The following is a 25,803-nucleotide window of genomic DNA, read 5'->3' as shown; positions in this document are numbered from 1 at the left end:
TGGAGGATGCGGCGCTGTGCCCCTCTTACTCAGGAGTCCTATAGTGGCCTTGAGGTGTGCCACTATTAGTGGCATGCCACTGGCTAGGGGCCCCTGGAGGATGTATAAAGCAGGATATAATCCAAGAAAAATAGAATAGTTAAATAGCAATGGACCTTAAACTTAACTTTTATTAACTCCAAAAATGAAAAAAACCAACATAAAGTGCTATAACTAAAACCACCAATGTGAAGAACAAAAAAAGTACAATTACAAGACACAAATGGGAAGGTTTAAAAAAATAAAGCTGGTCTCAATATGGTCCTATAAAGGGACCTATTAGTATCAGATGGCTTATATCTGTCTGTGCATGTGTATTTAGTTCCACATCTCAGAACCTAGCCTCAAGAAGAGGTGGTAATAGGCTCAATATATTGGGAATAGCCCCACACTATGCTCAGCTTATTTAAGTCACTAGTATGTCAAATAACAATCAGAGATACTCAATAAAGTGCCATGTATCCCATATATGCAAAATGCCACCAGGGCACCACTCACGTGTATGTATCTTTCAAGTACTGACAAGCATATTATGCCCCAATTGGTATAGCATCCTTTAATTGCATAGGTAGATTTTGATACTAATATATACCAGCATTTAAATATTTACAGCATAAAGAACAAGAGGCCCGAAACAGGGATAAATCAAGCCGACAAAACGACCAAGTCACCTATTGAGGGAAAGAATTATCTATTCCTCCCTATTCATTTGTTTATAGGAAGACCGGTATACTAATAAGGCTGAACATCCCAATCGTGACAGTTATTTCAGCATTTATCCCCGATATTGCGCTTAGAAAAGCGGGGCATGTATTATAACTCTCCTGTTATCACTGGGAGTTACATCACATTCTTTTGATCCTGTGCACATGGTTAGATCTCACCAATTTCCTGCAGAAATTGTGTCGCCTCTGCTCCGGACGAAATCAAAAGGAGGGTCTCTGTTATAGATTAGCGTCTCCCGACGCGTTTCGTCCACTTACGGACTCATCAAGGGAGTGTAAACCGAACCTATAGTGGCTGCCTTACCTATTCCCCGCTCGTGTCCTTTAAATCAGCTTAAGGCCGGTTTCACACGTCAGTGGCTCCGGTACGTGAGGTGTCAGTTTCCTCACGTACCGGAGCCACTGACACACGTAGACACATAAAAATCAATGCATCTTTTCAGGTGTCATTGATTTTTTGCGGACCGTGTCTCCGTGTGCCAAACACGGAGACATGTCAGTGTTCGTGGGAGCGCACGGATTACACGGACCCATTAAAGTCAATGGGTCCGTGTAAAACACGTACCGCACACGGACGTTGTCCGTGTGCAGTCCGTGTGCCGTGCAGGAGACAGCGCTACATTAAGCGCTGTCCCCCCCACTAGTGCTGAAGCCGCGATTCATATCTTCTCTCCAGCAGCGTTTGCTGTAGAGAAGATATGAATATATGTGTGTAAAATGCAGATCCAAGTCCCCCCCTCCCACCCCCTGTGCGCCCGCCCCCCGCTGTGATTAAAATACTCAACTAGCTTCTGGATCCCTTGCCGCAGCGTCCTCTCCTGGCCGCAGCTTCTCCTGTATGCGGTCACGTGGGGCCACCGATTACAATCATGAATATGCGGCTCCACCTCCGCAGCAAACGCTGCTGCAGGGAACATATACTAACTATGTTACTATATACAATTATTAGGTTCTGTAGAAGGACGTAGATCTGGGTATTTATTATGATGGAATATAGGCTGAACTGGATGGACAAATGTCTTTTTTCGGCCTTACTAACTATGTTACTATGTTACTATATACAATGGGGCTTCAGCACGATGCCGGGGACAGCGCTAAACTTTAGCGCTGTCTCCGGCACGGTGCGTGTGGTACCCAGTGGGCACACGGGCGGCACACGTGTGCCACACTGATGTACCACAGAAACGCACCGGCACACGGACACGGATAATTCCGGTACCGATTTTTCCGGTACCGGAATTATCTGGACGTGTGGGACTGGCCTAAGACAGAAGTGCGTCAGACTCCTATCGCACATGGCGCGTGGCTGACTTCCGGTACCTGGAGAGCACAGCTCCTGTCTTTGGAGCGCACTTCGCGCGCCTGCGCAAAGAATCGGCGGCACCTCTCGTGATGACGTTCCGCCATATCTCTAATGCACAGGCCCCTAGCGTAATGACATGGACGCTTCTCATGATGACGCCCCGCAATATTCCCAATGAGCAGGCACACAGCATGATGCTATGGAGTCCTGGTGAGGGGGAAAAAAAAAACCTCATTTGTTACTGGAAGCCCATAAATTGTTTGTATGTTTGTGTGTTATACAAAGGACATTAGTTAAGCTGCTATGGAGTTATTGTAATGAGGCCCAACATATTATGCCACTTTTTAAAGCAGAAACCATGAATTATAGGTATAAAAAAGAAATGTACCACACACAAATACAATTAAACAAGACTGCTATTATTCTCTTATAGCCACACTGTCCGTTTATCCATTATGATATGATTCAGGCTTTCTTCGATTATATTCATGTACCCCCCAAAAAAAGTGTAAAATAGGGTGCTGGGAGAGGGATGTTAATTACCAAGCTGATTATGAAACGGTGTATGATGAAATGTGACATTAATTGATAATAGGGGAAAAATGCAATATTTTGAAATTATTGGTCATTTATTGAGATGCAGCCCATTTGGGGCTATTGAGTGTTTTTAAGAGTGGAACACATATGAGAATACATATGTGCTACCATAAAGTCAATGAGAGATACCGCTGCCCATATGAAAGAGAACTACACAGCCCTCCAATGATTTTCTACACTCCTTAATGACCTACCTAACGCGGAGGTTGGCACCCTAGAGACCCAGCGCAAATGGCGCCCCCACTCAACGACGGCTGTCCCTGTATAGCTATCCCTGTAGGGCCCTAAAATAGACAGGAAAGTCATATGGGTGTATAGGTGCTGTGTAGATGAAGACATGATGGAGGATGACCATCTTCATAGAAAACAACCATACGATAATTGTTCATTCAGTCCGCCAGGTCGTATGGTTCTTAGATTGAAGGTCCATCAGGAGGAGCAGGGACCCTAGGCAGCTGCTTGGTCTGCTTGCCCCTAGCGCCAGCCCTGGGTGAGGTGTGGCAGTAGGGATAGAGTATGACAGGCATCTAGTCAAGGATTATTTCATTATAATTTCTAAGCCTTGCTGTTACTTTTTCCCATGCACTCATTGACTGATTAATGTTTTTATGGTAATCTGTACCCAGAAATTAATCAAAGCTGCCAGTGTTACTTGCGTTCCTCCACAGTTTGTTGCTGCCACATACAATTTCAGGGCTGGGTAAAATCCCTTCTATATCCTACAATAATACTGCTCTGTGAGGCCTACAGCCACAGATTCCTTGTAAGAACCCTGCAGCAGAGGGTTGGGTGTGTCAGCTTTTGCTTTGCAAGCATGCAGAGCAGGAGGCTCTGCAGAGCTCATCCTGTGTGAGGTAACACAGAGTTAAACGGAGCCAGAAGGCCTGGCACCCCTCAGCGTAGCACAGTGGTGCAGTCGCCCCCCCCCCTCCCCCTTCCCCTGCAACCAGTCTCGGATGTGGACTGTCTTGTTTCCCGGCTGTGATCCGGAAGATATTGTATGCTGTTTACTTCTGTGAGTTTGGACAATAAATACATTTTGCTTTGAACTTTGCTGGGTCACTGCCAGTCTGTCACACTGCACCAACCCCGCTGCACTACACTAGTGGCCAAAATTGTGCATACACTTCACATTTTGTCATTTTTTAAAGTTTTTAGCATGCAGTCACACAAAGTGTTTATAACAATAATGCCACAAGTAGTCTAAGGTAGATTAGAACACCTCTACTTAGAAAAAAGGTTGCCCTAATGCAAAATATCTCATTACCTCTATAAGAACAGCGGAATGGCCAAATCAAAATGTCACATCCTAATATGTTAATTTCATGCTATCCCTATGTGTTCTTTCTTTAGTAGCGTGTAGGGTATCCTTTAGCATCGATAACAGCTTTGAATCTCCTTGGTATTGATTCAACAAGACTTCTCAGGTTCTCTGTGGTTATAACATGGTACCAGGAACTGATAACAGCTGCAATCAATGCCTGTGTTTATTGCTCGGTCGCATACTAAAAACCAAACACTTTAATCTTGACCTCAGATTTTCGATAGGGTTCAGATCAGGACTGTTTCCTGTTTTAGACATTGCCTTGCAGTGTGACATGGTGCTCCATCCTGTTGAAAACCAATTTTGGTCTGTTCCTTGCCAAGGTCACAAATTCATGGGATGAGCTTTGGTTCAAAGACATCATAAATACATTTCAAACATTTACAATTCCCTCAAGGACCTGTATTCTCCCAATTCCATGCCAGGACATACACCCCATATCATATCACTCTCATGATGTTTGATTGTAGCTGTCATACACTCTGGAAGACAGTCTTCCTTTGGCCTTCTCCGAAGATAACGCACTGCGTCACTACCAAATACTGATATTCTCGTTTCATCGCTTTAGATTACTTTCTTCCAATCTTCAGTTGTCCAGCTAAGATGTTCTTTGGCCCAGGAAATTCTCCTATTTCTCTGTTTAGGATTTAGGAATGGCTTGTTCCTTGGTGTTCGTGCTTTTAGACCGGCATCAAGAAATCAGCGCTGTACTATTCATTCTGACATCAAAACTCTTCAGTTGTTGAAATGGTTGAGTTCCTTGGCTGATGCTCTTCTGTTTTGCAAGGCTAACCTAAGAATTCTGTCTGTTTTTGGAGTTGTTGGTTTTTTCCTTCCTCTTCCACTCTTAGTTTTGATGCTGCAACTATCAGCAAAACTTGAACACAGCTTTTGCACTCCAGAAGCAGTGACTCCACCACCCATCTTCCTAGCAATTTCTCTGAAACTGCATCCCTCCTTCCCCAAAACAATAGCCATAGCTCTCTTTTTAGGAGACAAATCAGACCTCTTTGTGGCTGGCATGATTAAAATCTAAAAAAATCAAATCATTCAGGAGTTTGTGAGCTCAAAATAGGCATTTATAATTATTCAGATAAAAGTGTAATTTAAATATTAATAAAATACAAGAAACAAAAATTCTCAATAGTTTGTAAAGAAGTTAAAGCCTGTAGGACCTTTACTGAAAGGATCAAATGACGACTATAGCTTTAAAACACTTTTTAATTTAATGCGGACATAAAGAAAAGTTAGCATATAATTAAAAAATGTAGAATATTTACTCACAGAGAATGAAGTCCAGTATTTCTTGTCAAAATTATAAAAACTACTGATAAAATATCAAAAACAAGTTTCTCGATATCTTTAGTAACAGATTGAGTGCCTGGGCTATAAATATTATAACATAATCAAGCAAGTAAGATCGCCAAAAGTTCCATAAGCCTCAAAAATTATTAAACTGCTAGTGTATCCACAATTTTGGCCACACATTCTTATCTGCAATTCATGTACTGTGGAGTGTGGCAGTAGGTATAGCATATGACAGGCTTCTAGTCAGAGGGATTACTGTTTTATAAATTCTAAGCCTTGCTGCTGCTTTTTATTCATGGACACATTCATGATTCATGTTTTTTTTTACAGTATTCTGTACTCACAAATTCATCATAGCAGGCAAAATTAACTGATTTAATGTGTCCATTTACAGTTTCTCTTTAGCATCTGTATGTAAGAGGTAGTGGTGTAATAATTTATGCTACTGGAGCTTGAATTACCATGAATGTGCTTTTTTTTCCATCTATTTCTGGGTGGTTCTTTAATTATGTTTGGGATAATTGTCCTGCTGGAAGACCCATGACCTAGGATGCAAACCCAGCTTTCTGACCTCGGGCACTACATTTCGACCCAAAATACTTTGGGATTAATATGAAAAAGAAAATGTATCCACCTCAGATGGATAAAATATGTTGCAGTAGCAATATATGGCTATGCAAAGAATAGCCATCTGCTAGCCCTCCAAAAATGCTTAGTGAAGGTTGGCTGCCGACCCTCTAAAATTAGGCTGCCGTCACACTAGCAGTATTTGGTCAGCATTTTACATCAGTATTTGTAGCCAAAACCAGGAGTGGGTGATAAATGCAGAAGTGGTGCATATGTTTCTATTATACTTTTCCTCCAATTGTTCCACTCCTGGTCTTGGCTTACAAACACTGATGTAGAATACTGACCAAATACTGCTAGTGTGACGGCAGCCTTAAAGTGAGGACTCCCTGATGGCCCTCTGACAATAATGAGGGCCACCTGCTGGCCATCTAACAATAGTTAGAGTCGGTTGATTTCCCTCCACAAATAGTGATGGCCGCCTCATGGCCATGGAAAAAAAAATTGTGACTTTCAGAGTCCCTCCATAAATTTAATAGGATGTGTCTGATCATGTCTCACACACTACATGGCCAAATAAGGTATTAAAATGATAAAACTACATTTACTGTTGAATATTTTTTTCACCATTGAAAGCAATGCAAACATGCAAAAGCACTATGTGTGAACATAGCCCAAGGTGTGGAGGAGCATTTTTTTTATCTTATTTATTTTGTCCTATATACAAAGATATTTTCCTGGAAAGAGTGTTTCTTAACATTTTTTCCAGTCAAATCCATTTTAACTGCAGTTTTTGTATGTTTTTTTTGTCAGTCCGTAAAAATGGCGTAATACTCTGGCAAGATTGTTCCCAGCAGCGATCTGAGATTCAGAAATGCTTCAAGGGGAATTCCTGATGCTGTTCCCATGCCATTTCAGCACTGTTTCCATCATTTTCAGCAATTTTTAGACCCCTCCAGACCTTCGGGCAACCAAGCATTATGATTTGCTTGACTCGAGTAACAAGTAGAGTGAGTATTTTAGTGCTCACTAATCATTAATAATAATCAATTATGGAAACCACTCCCTGATGGGACTACATTGACTTTAAAGGGACACTGTCACCTGAATTTGGAGGGAACAATCTTCAGCCATGGAGGCGGGGTTTTTGTGTTTTTGATTCACCCTTTCCTTACCCGCTGGCTGCATGCTGGCTGCAATATTGGATTGAAGTTCATTCTCTGTCCTCTGTAGTACATGCCTGCACAAGGCAAGATTGCCTTGCGCAGGCGTGTACTATGGAGGACAGAGAATGAACTTCAATCCAATATTGCAGCCAGCATGCAGCCAGCGGGTAAGGAAAGGGTGAATCAAAAAACCCCAAACCCCGCCTCCATGGCTGAAGATTGTTCCCTCCAAATTCAGGTGACAGTGTCCCTTTAAATCCCATTGCAGTACAATGAAAAATATAGCAATGCAAGTAGAAGTCCAGAAACAAAACCCTAAAAGCCTGTGGTATGCATTAGGAAGCCCAATAGGTAGAAGCAAAAACATACACTACAACCAGTACAAAAGTCCTGAAAAAATAAAATCAGGTCACTCATTCAACAAAGCATGAAAAGTTGCATGCCTGCAGCGTCCCAATGCGCATGTTGGCCAGGTTGAGTCAGGGGGATCTCCAATACCTGGAGTTTAATGGAACTGTCATCTTTTTCTCTGCAATTCAGTGAAACAATTTGTGCTACTGTCAAGACGAGCATTACCAATAAGTCTACATAGTCTGATTGTTGTACACTTCATGATAGGGTATTTTGCCCTACTGTGAGCTTCAGGCAAACATTTTGGACTTCCAGGCATTCTAGATAATTTTGCTTTTATCTTTTACAGATGGATCAGTAGCCTAAATCTAAAGGTGGGAGCCAACTGTGCAGCTCCTAAAAGCCTAAGAGGTCAGAAGGTCAGAAATGCTAAATTTTCTTCTTGTCCTGGATGGGAAGGTAACAAAGACAGGAGAAAGAGAAAGATATCCACAATTTCTACCAGTAAGAAGAACAAACCCAAGAAATAGGAACAAAAGACAAATTACACATACAGCGGTAATATATGAAAAAGCAGCAGACATGTTTCTTTATATATAACTAGCTATTGAACCCATTCTACGCCCGGGTGGCGAGCATTTATATTGGTATATTGTCTCCATCCTGGTATGTGCTGCTCCATCCTGCGTCCCCATCCTGTCATGCGCTGCTCCATCCTGCGTCCCCATCCTGTCATGTGCTGCTCCATCCTGCGTCCCCATCCTGTCATGCGCTGCTCCATCCTGCGTCTCCATCCTGTCATGTGCTGCTCCATCCTGCGTTCCCCTTCCTGTCATGCGCTGCTCCCATCCTGCGTCCCCATCCTGTCATGCGCTGCTCCCATCCTGCGTCCTCATCCTGTCATGCGCTGCTCCCATCCTGCGTCCCCATCCTGTGATGCGCTGCTCCCATCCTGTGATGCGCTGCTCCCATCCTGCGTCCCCATCCTGTCATGTGCTGCTCCATCCTGCGTTCCCATCCTGTCATGTGCTGCTCCATCCTGCGTCCCCATCCTTATGTGCTGCTCCCATCCTGCGTCCCATCCTGTGATGCGCTGCTCCCATCCTGTGATGCGCTGCTCCCATCCTGCGTCCCCATCCTGTCATGCGCTGCTCCATCCTGCGTCCCCATCCTGTCATGCGCTGCTCCATCATGCGTCCCCATCCTGTCATGCGCTGCTCCATCCTGCATCCCCATCCTTATGTGCTGCTGCATCCTGCGTCCCCATCCTTATGTGCTGCTGCATCCTGCGTCCCCATCCTTATGTGCTGCTGCATCCTGCGTCCCCATCCTTATGTGCTGCTCCATCCTGCGTCCCCATCCTTATGTGCTGCTCCCATCCTGCGTCCCCATCCTTATGTGCTGCTCCATCCTGCGTCCCCATCCTTATGTGCTGCTGCATCCTGCGTCCCCATCCTTATGTGCTGCTGCATCCTGCGTCCCCATCCTTATGTGCTGCTGCATCCTGCGTCCCCATCCTTATGTGCTGCTGCATCCTGCGTCCCCATCCTTATGTACTGCTGCATCCTGCGTCCCCATCCTTATGTGCTGCTGCATCCTGCGTCCCCATCCTTATGTTCATGCTGCATCCTGCGTCCCCATCCTTATGTGCTGCTGCATTCTGCGTCCCCATCCTTATGTGCTGCTGCATCCTGCGTCCCCATCCTTATGTGCTGCTCCCATCCTGCGTCCCCATCCTTATGTTCATGCTGCATCCTGCGTCCCCATCCTTATGTGCTGCTGCATCCTGCGTCCCCATCCTTATGTGCTGCTCCCATCCTGAGTCCCCATCCTTATGTTCATGCTGCATCCTGCGTCCCCATCCTTATGTGCTGCTGCATCCTGCGTCCCCATCCTTATGTTCATGCTGCATCCTGCGTCCCCATCCTTATGTTCATGCTGCATCCTGCGTCCCCATCCTTATGATCATGCTGCATCCTGCGTCCCCATCCTTATGTGCTGCTCCATCCTGCGTCCCCATCCTTATGTGCTGCTCCATCCTGCGTCCCCATCCTTATGTGCTGCTCCATCTTGCGTCCCCATCCTTATGTGCTGCTCCATCCTGCGTCCCCATCCTTATGTGCTGCTCCATCCTGCGTCCCCATCCTTATGTGCTGCTCCATCCTGCGTCCCCATCCTTATGTGCTGCTCCATCTTGCGTCCCCATCCTTATGTGCTGCTCCATCCTGCGTCCCCATCCTTATGTGCTGCTCCATCTTGCGTCCCCATCCTTATGTGCTGCTCCATCCTGCGTCCCCATCCTTATGTGCTGCTCCATCTTGCGTCCCCATCCTTATGTGCTGCTCCATCCTGCGTCCCCATCCTTATGTGCTGCTCCATCTTGCGTCCCCATCCTTATGTGCTGCTCCATCCTGCGTCCCCATCCTTATGTGCTGCTCCATCCTGCGTCCCCATCCTTATGTGCTGCTCCATCCTGCGTCCCCATCCTTATGTGCTGCTCCATCTTGCGTCCCCATCCTTATGTGCTGCTCCATCCTGCGTCTCCATCCTTATGTGCTGCTCCATCTTGCGTCCCCATCCTTATGTGCTGCTCCATCCTGCGTCCCCATCCTTATGTGCTGCTCCATCTTGCGTCCCCATCCTTATGTGCTGCTCCATCTTGCGTCCCCATCCTTATGTGCTGCTCCATCCTGCGTCCCCATACTGCCTCTGACCCGCTCGGCGCCGAGTGCTGGGGGGCCTGAGCAGGCGGGGACACCGGCGCGCTGTGGGGGTCAGGTGCCGGTATCGCCGCCAGCTCAGGCCCCCCCAGCACTTACTATATTCACCTGTCCGGCGTTCCATCGCTGAGCGCCGCCATCTTCCCGGTCTCCTGGCCGTGACTGTTCAGTCAGAGGGCGGCGCCGGCGCGCATTAAGCGCGTCATCGCGCCCTCTGAACTGAAGGTCACAGGCCGAAGACCGGGAAGATGGCGGCGCTCAGCGATGGAACGGGGACAGGTGAATATAGGCCGATACTCACCCTCCTGGCGGTCCCTGCTTCTGCGGTGGAGATCGCGGTGTGCGTTCAGTGTGAACGCACACCGCGATCTCCTGGGAGCGTCGCTCTGTGAGGCCCAGACTGCGCCGGCGCTTGCGCTTGCGCAGTCTATAGAGGCTTCGGACAGAGTGACGCTCCCAGCGTTATATTATAGATCTCGATCTTACTGGTGTAAATGAATAATGTTTCTTTATATTGTCATGTTATAATGATATTCACATACAACACCTTCATCAATCTACATCTAATCAGCCCCCATAATTATTAAGACATCTGCTTGGAGACGCTTCTGCCATTTCCGACTGCGACTCCCACAGAAACAGGAGATTCTGGAAGCACCACAGATGATCACATAAATGAAGTTACACTGTAAGGCCGGGATCACACATGCGAGAAATACGTCCGTGTCTCGCATGTGAAATCCAAGCTCTGGTGCCGGCACTCCAGAGCGGAGCGTGCGGCCCCATAGCAACACATGGAGCCACACGCTCCGCTCTGGAATGCCAGCGCCAGAGCTTGGATTTCACATGCGAGACACGGACGTGTTTCACGCATGTGTGATCCCGGCCTAAGGCGACATGCCATTTTACTGAATGGCCATCAACTTTTAACACAAATGTCCCAACTCACATAAATGAGGATAATAACTCACAAATTGGATAGGATGAAGAAAACGGTTACCAGACCATCACAGAGTATAATCCTTAAAACATGATTTTATTGCAAATAATAAAATTAAACAAAATAAAAGGAACAGTGACAGAACATACACAAGGCTGCTGAGCACAACGACAGGGACAGGTATTCATCTAATAAAAGTGTATAGTGGAAAAATGGTAAGAAAAACCTCTTTCTATATATAGACTAGGTAGAATTTTCGGTTTGGCAATGGGAAAAAAGACCCCTAATGGTACAAAAGCTGGTAGCCAGTAAGTGAATATTTTCAGAATAAGGAAGCAGAAAACGCAAATAAGTGACCGGTATATATAGAGCAAATGAGTGACAGGTGTGAAACTGAGATTAAGCAATGCTGAATCAAAGGGCAATGTAAGTAGTACTCAATAGGTGAATGCAACTCAATTTAAAAAATTACATACTGAAGTTAGAAGATTAAATAAACTGTCCCCGCCACCCCAACGCACGTTTTGTTCAGACTTCTTCTTCTCAGCTCTTATCCACATGCATGTCACTTTACAAACGGTAAGGTTACCCGATAGTATTTTCATGCACTATTGCTGTTTATTTACCGCAGGATATTCAATCATTATGTTTCAGTCTTTGTTTTTTTCTGTTCAGTGGCCAGTGTGAACGCTTGCTTACACGCTGCATGCACAACACGTTATATCCCAGTTCATACTTTTTAGGTTTTTTCAGATGCCTCTACATGTACAGTCATACAAGGACCACCCCCTGGAATCATGCATACAAGGACCACCCCCTGGAATCATGCATACAAACACCTGTGATTTCACAGAATTAGATACAAGGTTTACTGAAACTGTTCCCACAAAAATGTCTATTAATTCGATCAGCTTTTGCCGCTCTATAACATAATGTTTGCAGATTTTAATCTTTATTATTTTTTGTTATTTTTTTAATCTTTAGGATTTTATCATTTTCTGATGACTCATTCTCTTTTAGAAGAATGGTACTGGGAGTAGAGGTATGAGTTGGCCAATCTGAGCATCATTATTATTTCCCCATTGTCTGTCCCTAATGACAAGACAGTGAGGAGGAGGAAAACAGGCGTTGCTGGAAAGAAGAAGAAAAGAAAAAGGAAACACAGAGAATACTTATTTCAATCTTTCTCAGTTTTTTTTTTGTAATATAAGGTGAAATAGAATGAAAGAAAAGTTTGTCTGTGTTAAAAGTATGTACATAAGTGAAAATCTGTAATAAAGTTTTTGGCTGACAACTCTCTCGTGATGATGAAATGAATGATGATATAAAGAGGATATATCATAAAACCATAAATACTACATAGGATTTTAAAGCAATTTAAAGGAGTTGTCAACTTTTTCTTTATTTTAACAAATATGTTGGGGATGAGATTTTGTAGCACTTGCTAATTTGGAAGTATTACCGGTTCTCCTATTGTACTTGTTAGTGCAGCCTCCCTTACAGGTAAGCTCCTGGCCACAAAATGGCTGCCAGCAGTGGAGCATATGACTAGATATGTCCATCAAACTCCTCCAATTGAAAAACAATTTCAGTGTGGTTTCTTATTTGTAGGCGGCTGATGGAGAGATTTGGTCACATGCTCAACTGCTGTCAGCCTTCATTGAACACATGCAGAATCACCGCATCCTATACATAGGACGGTGCTATTTATCTTGCAGAGACTGAGCGTCTCCACAAGATAAATAGACATGCTGTGGTCTATAAAGATGCGCCATATGTGCGTATATGCAGGTCAGCCACGATAAATACACATGCTGCGGTCTATAAAGACGTGCTGCATGTGCGTATATGCAGGTCTGCCACCTGCGCCTTTGAACGAATAGTGGAGATGGGATTTCTTAAAATCCCATCCACTATGCTGTAACATCTGGCCGCTGCAGATTGGACGCTGCAGCTGTATGCAGTGTCCAATCAGCAGCAAATACTGAACGTGGAAACATACCCTTAACTGGAAGTCCGATTTACTGTTTGGGTTCCAATGCCTAATAAAATTGCTGCCGCTCAGCCAATCAACAAGTGGGCACTTCAGGAACTATCACTGCCTCATCAAGTATTGGCATGGCTGTAATTGGCCGAAGAGGAGCACCATGTGACCCGGCCTGTATAAAGGCCGGATCATGGGTGCTGCTGCCATTCTTCTCTGTTCATTGGAGGGATAGGATGCTGCTAAAGCAGGGGTGGGCAATTAATTTTCCTGAGGGGCCACATGAGAGACCATGACTGTTGTGGAGGGCCGAACTAATAGCTTGAAATTAATTCTACTCAATATTAATTTATTAATAATAATTGTATCACTTAATATTGAGCATAATTAAGTATGCTGATACCCCCCCTATATATCTTTGAACCCCCCCACAGCCCCTTATATACAGCATGAGCCTCACACAGCCCACTACATATGCGGCATGATCCCCACACAGCCTCCCTATATACGGCATGAGCCCCACACAGCCTCCCTATATATGGCATGATCCCCACACAGCCTCCCAACATGTTCTGCATGAGCTCCACACAGCCTCCCTACATGTTCTGCATGAGCTCCACACAGCCTCTCTATATATTCTGCATGAGCCCCACACAGCCTCTCTATATATGGCATGAGCCCGACACAGCCTCCCTATATAATCTGCATGAGCCCCACACAGCCTCCCTATATATAGCATGTATGGCAACCTCCACATGTACAGCATGAGCCTCACCCAGCCTCCCCATTCACAGCATGAGCCCCACAAAGCCTCCCTATGTACAGCATGAGCCTCACACAGCCTCCCCATGTACTGCATGAGCCCACACAGCCTCCCCATAAACTGCATGAGCCCCACACAGCTTTCTTATATACAGCATGAGCCCCAGTCTCTCCACATACTGAATGAGGCCCCACACAGCCTCCCCATAAACTGCATGAGCCCCACACAGCTTTCTTATATACAGCATGAGCTCCCGTCTCTCCACATACTGAATGAGGCCCCACACAGCCTCCCATATACTGCATGAGGCCCCCACAGCCTCCCCATATATTTCATGACAATATACAGCCTTCCCATAGCCTCACTATGTGCAGCATGCCACCCCAATAGCCTCACCATGTACGCATGATACCCCCATAGCCTCCCCATATGCATCATGACACCCCCATAGCCTCCCCATGCGCAGCATGACACCCCCATAGCCTCCCTGTGTACAGCATGACCCCCACATACAGTAGCCTCCCCATGTGCAGCATGTCACCCCATAGCCTCCCCATGTGCTGCATGTTACCCCCATAGAATCTTCTTGTTCACCTAATAGAATTCCCATGTTCGCCCCATAGAATCCCCATGATCACCCCATAGAATCCCCATGTTCACCCCATAGAATCCCCATGTTCACCCCAGTAGTGTATCATTCAGATGATTCGTCAAACTCAATCTGACAGGTGCCCCGCCCCCTATCAAAGTGTATCAAAGTGTGTAACCCCGCCCCTCCCCTGTCTGACAGCTGGTAGCCAGCTGTCCCTCCTTGGCTGACTTCCCCTTTTGATATAGTTTGATATTGTTTGATATTATTCCAGTATTTGTTTTATATTAGATTTTCTTAATTTGTTTTATTTTATATCCTATTAGATTTTCATATTATATGTATGCTGCTGTAGCTGCTATGAGTATCAGGGCATTGTGTTTTATTCATGTTTTATAACACACCATGCCATTTTATATATTTTATATCCTAGGCGTGTATTTATTTGACACTGTGATTCTCATTTTTTACACGTGGTTTATAACACCATTCTCATTATATGGGGCATATTATATACAGTGGGGCAAAAAAGTATTTAGTCAGTCAGCAATAGTGAAAGTTCCACCACTTAAAAAGATGAGAGGCGTCTGTAATTTACATCATAGGTAGACCTCAACTATGGGAGACAAACTGAGAAAAAAAAATCCTGAAAATCACATTGTCTGTTTTTTTAAACATTTGATTTGCATATTATGGTGGAAAATAAGTATTTGGTCAGAAACAAAATTTCATCTCAATACTTTGTAATATATCCTTTGTTGGCAATGACAGAGGTCAAACGTTTTCTGTAAGTCTCCACAAGGTTGCCACACACTGTTGTTGGTATGTTGGCCCATTCCTCCATGCAGATCTCCTGTAGAGCAGTGATGTTTTTGGCTTTTCGCTTGGCAACACGGACTTTCAACTCCCTCCAAGGGTTTTCTATAGGGTTGAGATCTGGAGACTGGCTAGGCCACTCCAGGACCTTGAAATGCTTCTTACGAAGCCACTCCTTCGTTGCCCTGGCAGTGTGCTTTGGATCATTGTCATGTTGAAAGACCCATCCACGTTTCATCTTCAATGCCCTTGCTGATGGAAGGAGGTTTGCACTCAAAATCTCACGATACATGGCCCCATTCATTCTTTCATGTAGCCGGATCAGTCGTCCTGGCCCCTTTGCAGAGAAACAGCCCCAAAGCATGATGTTTCCACCACCATGCTTTACAGTAGGTATGGTGTTTGATGGATGCAACTCAGTATTCTTTTTCCTCCAAACACGACAAGTTGTTTTTCTACCAAACAGTTCCAGTTTGGTTTCATCAGACCATAGGACATTCTCCCAAAACTCCTCTGGATCATCCAAATGCTCTCTAGCAAACTTCAGATGGGCCCGGACATGTACTGGCTTAAGCAGTGGGACACGTCTGGCACTGCAGGATCTGAGTCCATGGTGGCGTAGTGTGTTACTTATGGTAGGCCTTGTTACATTGGTCCCAGCTCTCTGCAGTTCATTCACTAGGTCCCCCCGCGTGGTTATGGGATTTTTGCTCACCGTTCTTGTGATCATTCTGACCCCACGGGGTGGGATTTTGCGTGGAGCCCCAGATCGAGGGAGATTATCAGTGGTCTTGTATGTCTTCCATTTTCTAATAATTGCTCCCACTGTTGATTTCTTCACTCCAAGCTGGTTGGCTATTGCAGATTCAGTCTTCCCAGCCTGGTGCAGGGCTACAATTTTGTTTCTGGTGTCCTTTGACAGCTCTTTGGTCTTCACCATAGTGGAGTTTGGAGTCAGACTGTTTGAGGGTGTGCACAGGTGTCTTTTTATACTGATAACAAGTTTAAACAGGTGCCATTACTACAGGTAATGAGTGGAGGAAAGAGGAGACTCTTAAAGAAGAAGTTACAGGTCTGTGAGAGCCAGAAATCTTGATTGTTTGTTTCTGACCAAATACTTATTTTCCACCATAATATGCAAAAAAAATGATAAAAAAAACAGACAATGTGATTTTCTGGATTTTTTTTTCTCAGTTTGTCTCCCATAGTTGAGGTCTACCTATGATGTAAATTACAGACGCCTCTCATCTTTTTAAGTGGTGGAACTTGCACTATTGCTGACTGACTAAATACTTTTTTGCCCCACTGTATATGACCCATGTTACAACACCCGCAAGTATGAAGCGGTGTGTTTTATACGTTTATAAAAGCAAAGACACGATATTGTAAAAGTTTAAAAGATTTTATTGTTACAAAATAAATACATTTCAAAGACATTTCAATACTATAAAAATTCTTACAGAATTGTTGTGAATTCTGTGGCAGAGCTCCCTCCTGTGGTCACAAGTGGTACTTCGGCTGATTCTCTCTGTGAGCTTCTGTTGGTGGAGGGAAGTGGTACTGCGGCTTCTGAGTTTCCTCCCTCAGGTGATCTGGTGAGGTCGTTAGGTGCTTCTCTACTTAACTCCACCTAATGCTTTGATCCTGGCTTCCTGTCAATGTTCCAGTGTTGGACTTGCTTTCCCCTGGATCGTTCCTGTGGCCTGCTGCTCTGCATAGCTAAGTTCTTCTTTGCTATTTGTTTGCTATTTTTTCTGTCCAGCTTGTCTAATTTGTTGCTGGAAGCTCTGGGACGCAAAGGGTGTACCTCCGTGCCGTTAGTTCGGTACGGAGGGTCTTTTTGCCCCCTTTGCGTGGTTTTCTTTAGGGTTTTGTGTAGACCGCAAAGTTACCTTTTCTATCCTCGATCTGTTAAGAAAGTCGGGCCTCACTTTGCTGAATCTATTTCATCTCTACGTTTGTCTTTTCATCTTAACTCACAGTCATTATATGTGGGGGGCTGCCTTTTCCTTTGGGGTATTTCTCTGAGGCAAGGTAGGCTTATTTTCTATCTTCAGGCTAGTTAGTTTCTCAGGCTGTGCCGAGTTGCATAGGCAGAGTTAGGCGCAATCCACGGCTGCCTCTAGTGTTGTTTGGAGAGGATTAGGGATTGCGGTCTGCAGAGTTCCCACATCTCAGAGCTCGTTCTATGATTTTGGGTTATTGTCAGATCACTGTATGTGCTCTGACCGCTATGTCCATTGTAGTACTGAATTGCCTTTCATAACAGTACAGGAAGCCAAAAGTACTAATGATTCTCAGTAGAGGGAAAAAAGAAGTTCTGAGGCCATTTTTTTTTCTTTGCACTGTGTTTTGCCTTTTTTTTCCCCTAGACATTTGGGTGGTTCAGTACACAGGTGTAGCGATGGACATTAGAAGTCTGTCTTCATTTGTGGATCAGCTCTCGGCAAGAGTACAAAAGATTCAAGACACTATTGATCAGAAAGCTATGTTGGAACCAAGAATTCCTATTCCTGATTTGTTTTTTGGAGATAGAACTAAGTTTCTGAGTTTCAAAAATAATTGTAAATTATTTCTGGCCTTGAAACCTCGCTCCTCTGGTGATCCAGTTCAACAGGTTTTGATTGTTATTTCTTTTTTGCGCGGCGACCCTCAGGACTGGGCATTTTCTCTTGCGCCAGGAGATCCTGCATTGAGTAATATCGATGCGTTTTTCCTGGCGCTCGGATTGCTGTATGATGAACCTAATTCAGTGGATCAGGCAGAGAAAAATTTGCTGGCTCTTTGTCAGGGTCAGGATGAGATAGAGGTATATTGTCAGAAATTTAGAAAGTGGTCCGTGCTCACTCAATGGAATGAATCTGCGCTGGCAGCTATGTTCAGAAAGGGTCTCTCTGAAGCCCTTAAGGATGTCATGGTGGGATTTCCTATGCCTGCTGGTTTGAATGAGTCTATGTCTTTGGCCATTCAGATCGGTCGACGCTTGCGTGAGCGTAAATCTGTGCACCATTTGGCGGTATTAACTGAGCTTAAACCTGAGCCTATGCAGTGCGATAGGACTTTGACCAGAGTTAAACGGCAAGAACACAGACGTCTGAATGGGCTGTGTTTCTACTGTGGTGATTCCACTCATGCTATCTCTGATTGTCCTAAGCGCACTAAGCGGTTCGCTAGGTCTGCCACCATTGGTACGGTACAGTCAAAATTTCTTCTGTCCGTTACCTTGATCTGCTCTTTGTCATCGTATTCTGTCATGGCATTTGTGGATTCAGGCGCTGCCCTGAATTTGATGGACTTGGAGTATGCTAAGCGTTGTGGGTTTCTCTTAGAGCCCTTGCAGTGTCCTATTCCATTGAGAGGAATTGATGCTACGCCTTTGGCCAAGAATAAGCCTCAATACTGGACCCAGCTGACCATGTGCATGGCTCCTGCACATCAGGAGGTTATTCGCTTTCTGGTGTTACATAATCTGCATGATCTGGTCGTGTTGGGGTTGCCATGGCTACAAGCCCATAATCCAGTATTAGATTAGAAATCCATGTCGGTGTCCAGCTGGGGTTGTCAGGGGGTACATGGTGATGTTCCATTTCTGTCAATTTCGTCATCCACCCCTTCTGAGGTTCCAGAGTTCTTGTCTGATTACCGGGATGTATTTGATGAGCCCAAGTCCGATGCCCTACCTCCGCATAGGGATTGTGATTGTGCTATCAATTTGATTCCTGGTAGTAAATTCCCAAAAGGTCGACTGTTTAATTTATCCGTGCCTGAGCACGCCGCTATGCGCAGTTATGTGAAGGAATCCCTGGAGAAGGGGCATATTCGCCCGTCATCGTCACCATTAGGAGCAGGGTTCTTTTTTGTAGCCAAGAAGGATGGTTCGCTGAGACCTTGTATAGATTACCGCCTTCTAAATAAGATCACGGTTAAATTTCAGTACCCCTTGCCATTGTTATCTGATTTGTTTGCTCGGATTAAGGGGGCTAGTTGGTTCACCAAGATAGATCTTCGTGGTGCGTATAATCTGGTGCGAATCAGGCGAGGAGATGAATGGAAAACTGCGTTTAATACGCCCGAGGGTCATTTTGAGTATCTAGTGATGCCATTCGGACTTGCCAATGCTCCATCAGTGTTTCAGTCCTTTATGCATGACATCTTCAGAGAGTACCTGGATAAATTCCTGATTGTGTACTTGGATGACATTTTGATCTTCTCGGATGATTGGGAGTCTCATGTGAAGCAGGTCAGAACAGTTTTTCAGGTCCTGCGTGCTAATTCTTTGTTTGTGAAGGGATCAAAGTGTCTCTTTGGTGTGCAGAAGGTTTCATTTTTGGGGTTCATCTTTTCCCTTTCTACTATCGAGATGGATCCTGTTAAGGTCCAAGCCATCCATGATTGGACTCAGCCGACATCTCTGAAAAGTCTGCAAAAGTTCCTGGGCTTTGCTAATTTTTATCGTCGCTTCATCTGCAATTTTTCTAGTATTGCCAAACCATTGACCGATTTGACCAAGAAGGGTGCTGATTTGGTCAATTGGTCTTCTGCTGCTGTGGAAGCTTTTCAAGACTTGAAGCGTCGTTTTTCTTCTGCCCCTGTGTTGTGTCAACCAGATGTTTCTCTTCCGTTCCAGGTCGAGGTTGATGCTTCTGAGATTGGAGCAGGGGCTGTTTTGTCGCAGAGAGGTTCTGATTGCTCAGTGATGAAACCATGCGCTTTTTTTTCCAGGAAGTTTTCGCCTGCTGAGCGAAATTATGATGTGGGCAACTGAGAGTTGCTGGCCATGAAGTGGGCATTCGAGGAGTGGCGTCATTGGCTTGAAGGAGCTAAGCATCGCGTGGTGGTATTGACTGATCATAAGAACTTGACTTATCTTGAGTCTGCTAAGCGGTTGAATCCTAGACAGGCTCGTTGGTCGCTGTTTTTTGCCCGTTTTGACTTTGTGATTTCGTACCTTCCGGGCTCTAAAAATGTGAACGCGGATGCTCTGTCTAGGAGTTTTGTGCCCGACTCTCCGGGTTTGTCTGAGCCGGCGGGTATCCTCAAGGAAGGAGTAATTGTGTCTGCCATCTCCCCTGATTTGCGGCGGGTGCTGCAAAAATTTCAGGCTAATAAACCTGATCGTTGTCCAGCGGGGAGACTATTTGTCCCTGATAGGTGGACGAATAAAGTTATCTCTGAGGTTCATTGTTCGGTGTTGGCTGGTCATCCTGGAATCTTTGGTACCAGAGAGTTGGTGGCTAGATCCTTTTGGTGGCCGTCTCTGTCGCGGGATGTGCGTGTTTTTGTGCAGTCCTGTGGGATTTGTGCTCGGGCTAAGCCCTGCTGTTCTCGTGCCAGTGGGTTGCTTTTGCCCTTGCCGGTCCCGAAGAGGCCTTGGACACATGTCTCTATGGATTTTATTTCTGATCTTCCCGTTTCTCAAAAGATGTCAGTCATTTGGGTGGTCTGTGATCGCTTTTCTAAGATGGTCCATCTGGTACCCTTGTCTAAATTGCCTTCCTCCTCTGAATTGGTGCCATTGTTCTTCCAGCATGTGGTTCGTTTACATGGCATTCCAGAGAATATCGTTTCTGACAGAGGTTCCCAGTTTGTTTCAAGGTTTTGGCGAGCCTTTTGTGGTAGGATGGGCATTGACTTGTCTTTTTCCTCGGCTTTCCATCCTCAGACTAATGGCCAGACCGAACGAACCAATCAGACCTTGGAAACATATCTGAGATGCTTTGTTTCTGCCGATCAGGATGACTGGGTGTCCTTTTTGCCTTTGGCTGAGTTCGCCCTTAATAATCGGGCCAGCTCGGCTACCTTGGTTTCGCCATTTTTCTGCAATTCTGGGTTTCATCCTCGTTTCTCTTCAGGACAGGTTGAGTCTTCGGACTGTCCTGGTGTGAATACTGTGGTGGACAGGTTGCAGCAGATTTGGACTCATGTAGTGGACAATTTGACCTTGTCCCAGGAGAAGGCTCAACGTTTCGCTAATCGCAGACGCCGTGTGGGTCCCCGACTTCGTGTTGGGGATCTGGTTTGGTTATCTTCTCGTCATATTCCTATGAAGGTTTCCTCTCCTAAGTTTAAACCTCGTTTCATTGGTCCGTATAGGATTTCTGAGGTTCTTAATCCTGTGTCTTTTCGTCTGACCCTTCCAGGTTCTTTTTCCATACATAACGTATTCCATAGGTCATTGTTGCGGAGATACGTGGCACCTATGGTTCCATCTGTTGATCCTCCTGCCCCGGTTTTGGTGGAGGGGGAATTGGAGTATATTGTGGAGAAGATTTTGGATTCTCGTGTTTCTAGACGGAAACTCCAGTATCTGGTTAAATGGAAGGGTTATGCTCAGGAAGATAATTCCTGGGTTTTTGCCTCTGATGTCCATGCTCCCGATCTTGTTCGTGCCTTTCATGTGGCTCATCCTGGTCGGCCTGGGGGCTCTGGTGAGGGTTCGGTGACCCCTCCTCAAGGGGGGGTACTGTTGTGAATTCTGTGGCAGAGCTCCCTCCTGTGGTCACAAGTGGTACTTCGGCTGATTCTCTCTGTGAGCTTCTGTTGGTGGAGGGAAGTGGTACTGCGGCTTCTGAGTTTCCTCCCTCAGGTGATCTGGTGAGGTCGTTAGGTGCTTCTCTACTTAACTCCACCTAATGCTTTGATCCTGGCTTCCTGTCAATGTTCCAGTGTTGGACTTGCTTTCCCCTGGATCGTTCCTGTGGCCTGCTGCCCTGCATAGCTAAGTTCTTCTTTGCTATTTGTTTGCTATTTTTTCTGTCCAGCTTGTCTAATTTGTTGCTGGAAGCTCTGGGACGCAAAGGGTGTACCTCCGTTAGTTCGGTACGGAGGGTCTTTTTGCCCCCTTTGCGTGGTTTTCTTTAGGGCTTTGTGTAGACCGCAAAGTTACCTTTTCTATCCTCGATCTGTTAAGAAAGTCGGGCCTCACTTTGCTGAATCTATTTCATCTCTACGTTTGTCTTTTCATCTTAACTCACAGTCATTATATGTGGGGGGCTGCCTTTTCCTTTGGGGTATTTCTCTGAGGCAAGGTAGGCTTATTTTCTATCTTCAGGCTAGTTAGTTTCTCAGGCTGTGCCGAGTTGCATAGGCAGAGTTAGGCGCAATCCACGGCTGCCTCTAGTGTTGTTTGGAGAGGATTAGGGATTGCGGTCTGCAGAGTTCCCACGTCTCAGAGCTCGTTCTATGATTTTGGGTTATTGTCAGATCACTGTATGTGCTCTGACCGCTATGTCCATTGTAGTACTGAATTGCCTTTCATAACACAGAATATAAAAAGTAAAAACTTTAAATAGTACAATGAACATACATCATTACACTTCTTACAAAATAATTAATATAACGTTACAAGGCAAGTACAGCATTTATCCAGTACATTCATTACATCATGAGCCACATGGTTTATAGCATCGGTAGAGACCTTTTTTAGGTAGCAGAGTGCCGCGTGTGGTACCTAATGACGGGGAATGTAAAGATTGAATTGTACGGGGCGACGGAGCTAGCTTCTGTGGTGTAGACACAGCGTGTGTCTCACTGCTGGAAATTTTTAATTCATCTAAAAGCTTCCAAGTAGCGGGGTTACCCACAACTGTAGACGGCATACAGTATTTAGCTCGGCCATAGCCTGCATAAATGAATCCCAACCCGGAGGTAAATTTCTGCTGTTCAGAGCATGACTCTGCATTGTACTATGTACCAAATCCAGTAAGTTAGACCCTGGTTTTACAGATCCTTTGAAAATAAATTCAGCTTTATTATTCCAGGCTGTGACATTTTTATTCTGCAGCAACCTGTTTAGTAAAAATTCGGCATTCTATTTATATCTTTGGTTTATATGACTGACAATTTCAGCGACCTCTTGATTTTTATCAGAGTCGGTCTTTGGCAATTGTTGCTGACCAGGATCAGGAGTGCTTATGAGATTTAAAGTCGTTACTTCTTTTGAGCTGTGCCTCATATGTACCAATTAGCGTTGTAGCACAGAGCTATACATTTTAATTTTCACATCATCGGGAATTTCGCGACGTTGTAAAATGTTGCTAATTTCATCATCAAGGCGGCGAATAACACTGTCGCGTATGTTATCTGCAGTACGGGGCCTTAGTTTGTCTAGCTCCTGTTTGGGGACTAGATACATTTTCTCTGTATGCTCCATTATTTTCCGGCGAGCAGGCTTGTTATTATTGGAATTGCAAAAGCTAAAAGAGGGCTGATAAACCCGCCGGCCTGCTTTAGTAGGCACTTCTTTTTCTTTATGGGCTGAGATCTGTCGCTCAGGGTTCTTATAGCTTTATGCCACTTCTTTAATATACCTTTTTGGTGCTCTTTCAGCGGAATCCTGCCTTTTAAGATGTTTAAAGCAATCTTGCCTATGGCTGTAATTAAATCATTGCTTGCATTGCGCAAAATAGACTTTCTGACAGCGGGGGTTGCTTTCACCAGGGTTTTTAAGAGCGCCCAGTTACACTGGAGCCTCTCAGACATCTTTACATCACAACGCACACAGTGTAGAATGTCTGATACCGGGTAAAATTCACTTTTTAGAAGTGTTTTTCTTTTGAACATAGACAGCGGGCAACGCTGGTGGAAACAACCCGGTCCTTAAGCGCAGATCCTCAGGGGTATTAGCTCTCAAATCTACAAGCAAATACCCGTAAGGCTCCCGCGTGGCATCCTCAAAAGCTTCTAGGAAAAAACGTGTTTTTCCAGGATACATCTGACGAGCTAGAGTTAAAATTTGTAATTTATCTCGGGGGTTATTAACCCCTTTACCCCCAAGGGTGGTTTGCACGTTAATGACCAGGCCAATTTTTACAATTCTGACCACTGTCCCTTTATGAGGTTATAACTCCGAAACGCTTCAACGGATCCTGGTGATTCTGACATTGTTTTCTCGTGACATATTGTACTTCATGATAGTGGTAAAATTTCTTTGATAGTACCTGCGTTTATTTGTGAAAAAAACGGAAATTTGGCGAAAATTTTGAAAATTTCGCAATTTTCAAACTTTGAATTTTTATGCAATTAAATCACAGAGATATGTCACACAAAATACTTAATAAGTAACATTTCCCACATGTCTCCTTTACATCAGCATAATTTTGGAACGAATTTTTTTTTTTTGTTAGGGAGTTATAAGGGTTAAAAGTTGACCAGCAATTTCTCATTTTTACAACACCATTTTTTTTTAGGGACCACGTCTCATTTGAAGTCATTTTGAGGGGTCTATATGATAGAAAATGCCCAAGTGTGACACCATTCTAAAAACTGCACCCCTCAAGGTGCTCAAAACCACATTCAAGAAGTTTATTAACCCTTCAGGTGTTTAATAGGAGTTTTTGGAATGTTTAAATAAAAATGAACATTTAACTTTTTTACACAAAAAATTTACTTCAGCTCCAATTTGTTTTATTTTACCAAGGGTAACAGGAGAAATTGGACCCAAAAAGTTGTTGTCCAATTTGTCCTGAGTACGCTGATACCCCATATGTGGCAGTAAACCACTGTTTGGGCGCATGGGAGAGCTCGGAAGGGAAGGAGCGCTATTTGACTTTTCAATGCAAAATTGACAGGAATTGAGATGGGACGCCATGTTGCGTTTGGAGAGCCACTGATGTGCCTAAACATTGAAACCCCCCACAAGTGACACCATTTTGGAAAGTAGACCCCCTAAGGAACTTATCTGGATGTGTGGTGAGCACTTTGACCCACCAAGTGCTTCACAGAAGTTTATAATGCAGAAACGTAAAAATAAAAAATCATATTTTTTCACAAAAATTATATTTTTGCCCCCAATTTTTTATTTTTCCAAGGGTAAGAGAAGAAATTGGACCTCAAAAGTTGTTGTCCAATTTGTCCTGAGTACGCTGATACCCCATATGTGGCAGTAAACCACTGTTTGGGCGCATGGCAGAGCTCGGAAGGGAAGGAGCGCAGTTTGACTTTTCAATGCAAAATTGACAGAAATTGAGATGGGACGCCATGTTGCGTTTGGAGAGCCACTGATGTGCCTAAACATTGAAACCCCCCACAAGTGACACCATTTTGGAAAGTAGACCCCCTAAGGAACTTATCTAGAGGTGTGGTGAGCACTTTGACCCACCAAGTGCTTCACAGAAGTTTATAATGCAGAACCGTAAAAATAAAAAATCATATTTTTTCACAAAAATTATATTTTTGCCCCCAATTTTTTATTTTTCCAAGGGTAAGAGAAGAAATTGGACCTCAAAAGTTGTTGTCCAATTTGTCCCGAGTACGCTGATACCCCATATGTGGCAGTAAACCACTGTTTGGGCGCATGGGAGAGCTCGGAAGGGAAGGAGCGCCGTTTGACTTTTCAATGCAAAATTGACAGGAATTGAGATGGGACGCCATGTTGCGTTTGGAGAGCCACTGATGTGCCTAAACATTGAAACCCCCCACAAGTGACACCATTTTGGAAAGTAGACCCCCTAAGGAACTTATCTGGATGTGTGGTGAGCACTTTGACCCACCAAGGGCTTCACAGAAGTTTATAATGCAGAGCCATAAAAATAAAACAAAATTTTTTTCCCACAAAAATTATTTTTTAGCCCCCAGTTTTGTATTTTCCCTAGGGTAACAGGAGAAATTGGA

The 25,803-nt window shown here is 44.7% G+C and overlaps 1 protein-coding gene across 1 annotated transcript in view; it reads left to right on the top strand.

Moving 5' to 3' along the window:
* The window catches only part of CHADL (chondroadherin like), a 239,187-nt gene extending 226,853 nt beyond the window's left edge, over nucleotides 1-12,334 (top strand). Inside the window, exons 5-6 of the mRNA XM_069737092.1 lie at nucleotides 7,730-7,938; nucleotides 12,025-12,334. Coding sequence (XP_069593193.1) covers nucleotides 7,730-7,910 — 181 coding nt within the window. The 3' untranslated portion in view covers nucleotides 7,911-7,938; nucleotides 12,025-12,334. The remainder of the gene's footprint in view (nucleotides 1-7,729; nucleotides 7,939-12,024) is intronic.
* Nucleotides 12,335-25,803: the final 13,469 nt, after the last annotated feature.

Source organism: Ranitomeya imitator, chromosome 8 (assembly GCF_032444005.1).
Source record: "Ranitomeya imitator isolate aRanImi1 chromosome 8, aRanImi1.pri, whole genome shotgun sequence".
NCBI lineage: Eukaryota > Metazoa > Chordata > Amphibia > Anura > Dendrobatidae > Ranitomeya > Ranitomeya imitator.
Note: the sequence above shows the minus strand (reverse complement) of the source record. Positions and strands in the feature narration are given on the sequence as shown.